Source organism: Athene cunicularia (assembly GCF_003259725.1).
Source record: "Athene cunicularia isolate RWA chromosome 24 unlocalized genomic scaffold, athCun1 chr24_part2, whole genome shotgun sequence".
NCBI lineage: Eukaryota > Metazoa > Chordata > Aves > Strigiformes > Strigidae > Athene > Athene cunicularia.
The window spans coordinates 200,094-208,116 of record NW_020799133.1 but is presented as its reverse complement, the minus strand read 5'-3'; the positions used below and the strand labels follow the sequence as shown (position 1 = coordinate 208,116).

General features: G+C 53.5%; 2 protein-coding genes across 2 annotated transcripts in view; one reads left to right on the top strand and one right to left on the bottom strand.

The window, feature by feature from the left end:
- IFT46 (intraflagellar transport 46) overlaps window positions 1-1,159 on the bottom strand; it is a 5,641-nt gene extending 4,482 nt beyond the window's left edge. The window contains exon 1 of the mRNA XM_026863853.1: window positions 1,095-1,159. Within this exon, the coding sequence (XP_026719654.1) occupies window positions 1,095-1,159 (65 nt within the window). The remainder of the gene's footprint in view (window positions 1-1,094) is intronic.
- Window positions 1,083-7,019, top strand: ARCN1 (archain 1). Its single transcript, XM_026863842.1, has 9 exons — window positions 1,083-1,379; window positions 2,044-2,223; window positions 2,466-2,671; window positions 3,220-3,381; window positions 4,067-4,232; window positions 5,484-5,631; window positions 5,915-6,023; window positions 6,163-6,367; window positions 6,884-7,019. Exons 1-9 carry the CDS (start codon window positions 1,182-1,184, stop codon window positions 6,971-6,973), a joined length of 1,464 nt encoding a protein of 487 aa, XP_026719643.1. The 5' UTR covers window positions 1,083-1,181; the 3' UTR covers window positions 6,974-7,019.
- The last annotated feature ends 1,004 nt before the right edge of the window (window positions 7,020-8,023 follow it).

Genomic DNA, 8,023 nt, shown 5'->3' with positions numbered 1-8,023 from the left:
TATAAGAGACAGCAGCCGGGCGCAGGGGATGGCTCGCTGCTCCCGTGTCGGTGCTGTGAGATCTTTATCTCGCGGAGCCAGTCCCGCTCCTCGCTGCCCATCCCCGGCGCCGCTGACGGCGGGCTCGGCCCGCAGAGGCTGGCCCGGCGTGCCGGTAAAGAGTCGAGCCGTGCGCTCAGGGCGCAGCCGGGATCCCGGGTGCTCGCCGGTTCCCTCGCACCGTGGTCTGAGGACTTCTGGGGAGTGTTTACGGGGAGGGAGCTTATTTCTGACCTGTAAGTACTTCAGGTGTGCTTGTCCCCGAGTTGTCAAGCCGCAGGGCAGACCCAAGGAGCCTGGCACTCCTACCGGGGCGCACGCAGAGAGCACTGTCAACCTGGGGCTGAGGTGGGACCTGCAATCGGTCCTGCTTGAGAGTGTCTCATTAATTCCAGAGGTTGGGGATTTAAAAGATCTGACGTGAAGAAACAGCCTTATCCCGGGAAAGTTAATTAAGAAGCTGGTCTGTGAGAGAAATGCAAGGAGGAAATGTTGGTAGTCTGAGAGAATCAAAACATGTAGGCTGGCAGTTGCTGTACTTTTTATTGTTGGTGTGGTAACATCACTGAAATACCCGGGAGAGTTGTCCGTGGGCTGTGATTAATATAGATGCCAATATTTTATTAACCTGGCTTTACTGTAAATGCAGCATCGGGAAGAAATGTCACATTTTACAGTGTTCCTGTATGTAGTTGTAAGCTGGGGCCAGACTGACAGAAAACTCAGTAACCTAGAGCCTCCCCTAAAATGTTGAGGGGGGTGTTGTAATGTACCTCTGTGTGTAGGAACAGGCCGAACCGCCACATCTGCCTGATGGGAGCAGGAGAGCTCTCGTTCAGCTGACACGGGAACAGAGTGGGCTGGAGAGACAGACATGTAGAGGTGGCTCTGCTCTTAGCATAGTTCAGTTCCTGGTGCAGCTCACGGAAAAAGACTTAAAATCCTGTTTGAGGAAGATCAGCTGACCGCGCGGTGCACGTGGAGGTGAAACGTAGTTGGAAGTGATCCTTCCTTGGGGCTCGCCGCGGCTGCACGGTGCGGGAGGCCCAGCTAACCAGCGCTCGCTGTCTCTGCAGGTGCTGTTGGCAGCAGCCGTCTGCACAAAGGCGGGGAAGGCCATCGTCTCCCGGCAGTTCGTGGAGATGACTCGGACCCGCATCGAGGGGCTGCTGGCGGCTTTCCCGAAGCTGATGAACACAGGGAAGCAGCACACCTTTGTGGAAACGGAGAGTGTGCGGTACGTCTATCAGCCGATGGAGAAGCTCTACATGGTGCTGATCACCACCAAGAACAGCAACATCCTGGAGGACCTAGAAACACTCCGGCTCTTCTCAAGAGTGGTAAGGGTCTGTCACTTCATGCAGAGTTTGCGTGCGTGTGGCCTCAAACAGGGCTGCTGCGAGGGAACCTGTTGGTGAGCGGGTCCTGAAGCACTGTCTGCCTCCACCTGGCAGCTTGATTTTCCAGAGCCTCTTCCTGACCTGGAAGTCAGCTTTTTGGGTGGTATTTCTGAAGTATGTGTTAAAAATATCCTCACTTGCGGTTCAGCTGGTGAGACCAAAGGGAGGATCATAAATGTAGCATTAAATATTCCTTGTATTCTTAAGGTGACACCCATGTTTCTTCTAAAAATAACGTGATGTTACAGCATGTAATTGTTAGAAGTACAGCACTACTTTATGTGCGTTTCCAAGTAGCGAGTTTGCACAACTGTCGTCTTCATGCAACCAAAGGATCTTCGACAAATTCGCTGGCCCCAGTTTGTTTAGGTGACAGTTGCATGACAATTAAGCTAAGAGGTTGTATAAGTATTTTGGTATGGTAAAACTTTCTCTGGTCATTTATCAACAAGTGGATAATAATGTAAAGTTCTGAAGAGCAGCTTAGTGGTGCACTGGTCTGGCAGAGGGTCTATCGCAGCCGTGGAGTCTGGAAGTAGTACAGAGGAGGTGTTCACACAGGAATGTCTACGATTACTCCCTTAAAATGTTTTTCCCCAACTAGATCCCTGAATATTGTCGAGCTCTGGAGGAGAATGAGATCTCGGAACACTGCTTTGACCTCATTTTTGCCTTTGATGAAATTGTTGCCCTGGGCTACCGTGAGAATGTAAATCTGGCACAGATTCGGACCTTCACCGAGATGGACTCGCATGAAGAAAAGGTGTTTCGAGCAGTCCGAGAGGTGAGCGGGGATGAGGGCGAGTGTGGTGCGAGCTACCCTGTCCAGGAAACGCCACTTTTCTTGTACGAAGGTGTTACTCTGTTTTGATAGGGGTCAGAAAATTACTTTGTTTTTTTGTAAACTAAATGTGCATCTTGCTTTCAGTTTTCTTCACAAAGGGTTTGTGGAGAAATGTCCTTAGTTCCTGTGCAGAGTCAGATTGAGATTGCAAAGCTTGATCAGCTTCTTTCCTTTTGCTTCAGACTCAGGAACGTGAAGCGAAAGCTGAGATGCGCCGTAAAGCGAAGGAATTGCAGCAGGCCAGGAGGGACGCAGAGCGACAGGGCAAAAAGGCGCCCGGTTTCGGTGGCTTTGGTAGCTCGGCCGTGTCTGGGGGCACGACAGCGGCGATGATCACAGAGACCATCATTGAAACGGAGAAGCCCAAAGTGGCACCGGCACCTGCCAGGTGGGTACAGCAGGGCGCACAGGTTCCTCGGAGCCGGCCGTGGCTGTGACCTCATGCCCAGATCAAGGCGCGCTCACACGGGACATTTGTCTGTGCAGCCCTCCCCCTCGGTTACTGTGCAGGCAGAGGTTTACAGAGGTAAAGCCTCCCCTCAGCTTTACCAAGCTCCCTGTGTTGGCCTCCTGGCCTTTAATGTGTCTGCTTTGAAGGCTGGTAGATGTTGTGTATTCTTGAGACCCCCTCATTTATTCCAGAGGAGCATTTGTGCTGGGTAGCACAGTAGCATCCCCTGGTCTCTCTGGAATCTTTGAGCAACAGGATTCTCATTTTGTGTGAGAAAAAGAGGTCCTGGCTACGGGTGATACCCAGAACATTAATTATAACTTAGCACCCTACATGTGAGGTCATCAGTTTTGCATGTGTTCTCCCCCCAAAAAAGGCAGACGCCGTATTGCTGGGGTAGTTAAGTTCCAACACTTGAAGATAACTGAGGAAGGAGGAATCTGTTGTCACGAGCTAACTTGGAGATCCTTGCACCTTTTGTTTAGGCCTTCAGGTCCTAGTAAAGCCTTGAAACTTGGCGCTAAGGGGAAGGAGGTGGACAACTTTGTGGACAAGCTGAAATCAGAAGGAGAAAACATCATGACTTCCATAGGGAAGCGCTCTACGGAAGCGGCCAAAGTTCTTGCTCCTCCCGTTAACATGGAGAGGTGGGTACTGCCCTGGTCTGAAAGCAGTGTCCTGGTACCACGCTCTGCAGTGCACGTCTTGCTTCATGAGCTAGCTTCCTTCCTTGTGTTCACAACAGGCTTTTTCCTGCTGTTCAAGCCGTGTGTGCTCGCTTGGCCTGTTCATTTTAAAAGATGGGCAAAAATCTGGGAAAGCACGGCAGCAAGAAAGCAGATAGCTAGTTTGATTAGGAATCACCTCAACCAAAATGGGGTGTATGTCTGTCATTTAGCTGAGGTTCGGAGTTCTGTGCCTTTTTCACTTTAAATCACTGCTGCTTTTTGCTCAGACACAAGAGTTCTTGCCTTACTGCAGCTCAGGGTGGAGACGTTCATGGTTCAGTTTACACGTAGCAACTGAGAACCTTGTAGTGCCACGAGCCGTGCTGCTCTGCGGGGTGAACAGCGTGTCGAGGTGCTGTATTGTTGCCATTTCTCTGGGCTTCCACCTGTGGCAGGCTCACCTCTGTGCAGCCACCTGTCCCCGGGTGAACCCCTCGGAGCAGCGTTGGCACCTGCTGCGCCGTCCCTGCTGCTCCCTTGGGGCCCTCCTGGGGAGTGTCTGTGCAGCACATGTAGCCTGTCTGTGCCGAGCACAGATCCCTCGTCTCACCTGTCCGATGCCAAGCATAGGATGTGAGATACTTGCTTTTTTCTGTCTATCTAGCGTGCACATGAAAATAGAGGAGAAAATTTCCCTGACCTGTGGCCGTGATGGAGGGTTGCAGAACATGGAGCTGCACGGCATGATCATGCTGCACATTTCTGATGAAAAGTTTGCACGGATTCGCCTGCACGTAGAAAATGAAGACAAGAGGGGGTTGCAGCTACAGGTAAAGCCTGTTTGGTGCTGCTGAACGCGCTTTTGCTGTTCTCTGGGGCAAAGTATTGGAAATACCTTGAGAGTGTTGCTGCTGTGTTCTTGTCCGAGCCGTCTCGGCAAACACCTTCAAAATGGGAGTAGTCACCACGGACATGACTGCAGCATGAAGGCAGGGCCAGCTCCTGCTCTGAGGGTTGAAGTTCATTTGAGAAGTGCAGGTTCGTGCACTCACCTTCCTGCCCTTGCAGCCTTATCTGTCCAGGAACGCACACTGGCGTGCCAACAGGCTCACCTGGACCTGCTGCGGCGCTCGGCGCTTTTATGCGCTGCAAGCTTTGGCTGTGGGGTGGGGGCGTTGGGGGAACTTACCGTGCCAGTCAGGAATTAATTTGTTGTCTCAAAAGCTGTTTCTCTTTGGGATTGCTTGTGTCCTGTTGCTGCTGTATCTGAGGGGATTGCTGGAGCCTGGGTGGTGGGCAGTGATAGCAGCTCAGAAGATTCTGAGGAGATACATCCTCCCCTTTCTCCCTCTCGGTACCTGTGACCTTACTGATCCCTGGGAGATCACACTGCTTCAACAGACTTTTACTCCCTCCTCCTCCTCCCCAAGAGCTTGTCTGTATGTAGCTGGCTGCAGGTCTGCTGCTGCAGTAGTAGGTTCCTTATGTGTGTCTCAGGAGTAAGTTCCTAATGATGTTCCCTCCTGGGCTGCTTCAGGTGGAAGATGAGATCAAACCCAGTGCTGACACTCAGATGTCCTCTGCTTTTAAAAACCTGCTTACTCTTGGTGTTGTGAGGAGAGAATGTTTAAACTGAGGCTGACTGCTGACATATATGTGTAAAGGCTGCTAAGGGAAGTAGTAGTTCTGCGGTTTCAGGGTGTTCTTCCAGCAGCATTAGGTTGTTTTTTCTTCAAGAGAAGTGTCCATCGTGGCTCATCAGGATGGTCTTCAAGATTCTTAGGAGGTGGTCAAGTCGTTGTGTAGGTGCCAGCCCAGGACAAGCCTTGCTGGAGTCTCGGCTGCAGCGGGGGGTGGTGGTGTAGATTCCTCATAGCAGAACAGCATCTTCCAGAAGGAATCCCGGGTTGATAGGCAGACATGCTCCAGCTGGGCTTCTGAGCACAGAGCAAAACTGAAGCATACTTTGGCAAGGGAAATACTGTGGGGCGTGTGGGCCTGTCTTAGCCAAACCCACGTTACCTACGTCCAGCTCTCTTCTTAGGCTTAGAGTTACAGCTGCACCTGTGTTCCCCTTTCAGACTCACCCAAATGTGGACAAGAAGCTCTTCACTGCAGAGTCGCAGATCGGTTTGAAGAACCCAGAGAAGTCATTCCCTATTAACAATGACGTGGGCGTGCTGAAGTGGAGGTTGCAGACCACGGAAGAGTCCTTCATTCCACTGACGAGTGAGTGCGAGCCTGCGCCGGGCGGGAGAGCCCGCGGTGTGTCGCAGGGTGACAGCTTGGAGCCAGGCTGCCTGCGGAGCGTGGCGCCTCAGGAGGAGATGCTGCGCATCTTCCGTTGGGTAGTACCTGCTCTCAGCAGTGTGTGTTTTCCATAGCCCTTTTGGAGGAACACAGAAGCTTTTCTTAAAGTCAGAATTTCGCAGGGATGACTTTGCCGTGCTTTTGGAAAGGCGGCATCTTTGGAAAGCCTGCGCGGTTCAGCGTACTGTTTCTGTGCCCTCAGTTAACTGCTGGCCGTCAGAAAGTGGGAACAGTTGTGACGTCAACATCGAATACGAGTTGCAAGAGGAGAGCCTAGAGCTGAATGACGTGATCATCACCATCCCCTTGCCGTAAGTAACGCCCTTTGCCCTGTGAAGGATCCCATTGGTTCCTCCCCTCTCGGGCTGTGGGTCTGGCTGAGCCGACGGGCTCCACCAGTGTGTTCTTGGCTCTGTGCGGGTCAGCTAGACTGAGTTCTCATTGCTCTAGGTCTGGTGTCGGTGCCCCTGTGATCGGGGAGATTGATGGTGAGTATCGCCATGACAGCCGGAGAAATCTCCTTGAGTGGTGCCTGCCAGTGATCGATGCCAAAAACAAGAGTGGCAGCCTGGAGTTCAGCATAGCCGGGCAGCCCAACGACTTCTTCCCCGTGCAAGTCTCCTTCGTCTCGAAAAAGAATTACTGCAACATACAGGTACAGTCACCCCTGGGGCTCTGCAGGCGTCGTGTCGCTCTCGCCTCTCCCGGCTGTCTCAGTCTGGCCACGACTGTTCGAGCCGTGGCCTGTGGGCTCTGCTGTCCCTCTTAGCATCCATGTTAAGTTGCCCCTGTGTGAGCTGGGTTCAGCTGCGGTTTCCGTTGTGCCTTCATGCCTCTGAGTAATTCGCTGATCCTCCTCAGACTTTGCTCGAGCCCATCAGACTCCACAGCCGAAACACCTCTTGTGTGCGGCTGCGTGTCTGTCCCTGCTGAACTGCAGCTGGTGGCAGGCGCTTAACTCCTCGCCAGTCGCTTTCAGCAGAGACACCGTGGAAAACCATTCCCCCATCTTCAAGTTTCCTGGGGACAAAGACAGTTCTTTTGGGGCTGATGGGGGATTCGAAAGCACTGGGCTGCTCCTGTCCCCATGGTAGCCCATGTCAGGAAGAGAGCGGCACTGAGCCGGGGTGGGCGGCGGGGGCTGAGCTGACTCTGCCTGTTGTCTCCACAGGTTACCAAAGTGACCCAGGTAGACAGGAACAGCCCTGTAAGGTTTTCCACTGAAACCACCTTCCTGGTGGACAAGTACGAAATCCTGTAATGCCAGCCATGGGGAATCGCAAAGGAAGAGATTTTTAAATTTAAAAAAAAAAAAAAAAAAAAAAAAAAAAAAAAAAAAAAAAAAAAAAAAAGAGGCCGAAGTCTATTCTGAATGTTGGGAACGCCACAGCCCTCGTTCTGCTGAGACGCGTGGCTCTGTCTGCCATCTGCAGCGTTCCTGGGTCACAGACATTTTTGGCAAAGAATTGACGTGCTCATGGAGGGAAAGGCTACAAATTTCTCTGGCAGATACCAGCCAGCAGAAAAGCAAGATCTCTGCAGAGAGCCTAGCTTTGACATCTCCCCTCCTCCCCTGAAGACAACCAGAGCTCGGTCCCGGAGCCCACCAGACACCGTTCTCTTCCTTCCTGAAGCGTTGTTGCGTGCTGTTCCCTTCTTGGTGCTGCCGTTTTAAGTTCTCCTCGGCCTTCAGCTCTCCTCTCTGTCGGTGAAAGCAGGCGTTGAGATAACGCGTGCGGGGGCACCTGGCTCCCCTCTGCCCGGGAGAAGCAGAGCAGGTCGGCCCCGTGTCCCAGGTGGGGAGGGAGCGGAGAGACTCGGGGCTTTGGTCCTTCTGCCCCGTGCAGCTCCTGCTGGCTCTGGCCCCGTGGCGGGGCTCGCCATGGGCTCCGTGGGGGCACAGGCTGCGGCTCCCACAGTGGGGAGAGGGTCTGGAAGGGAGCACGGGCCCACTGCCTGCTGCGGCCGCTCTTGGGCCAGGCTTTGGGGGCGGTTCAGTGAAGTTCAAACCAGCTGCGTGTCCTTCCTGGGGCCCTCTCAGCGTCGTGGGAGGTGCAAGGCTTTGCTGGCCGCAGTGCAAGCTGCCGTGGGGACCGGGTGACCGGGCCTGTGCCTCGAGCCCCGTCCCAGCGTCTCAGCACTCACCGTTGGAGAAGGAGACACAGTTGCAGCCCCCCAGCGGGTATCTGCTGCCCCGAGCCCTCCTGCCGCACCCCCAGCGTTCTTTGCATCATCTCACAGACCTGTGCTCCCCTCCACTAATCTCGCCCCTCCCGGCGCGGGGCCTTGGCTAACGGCTCGCCCGGCCACC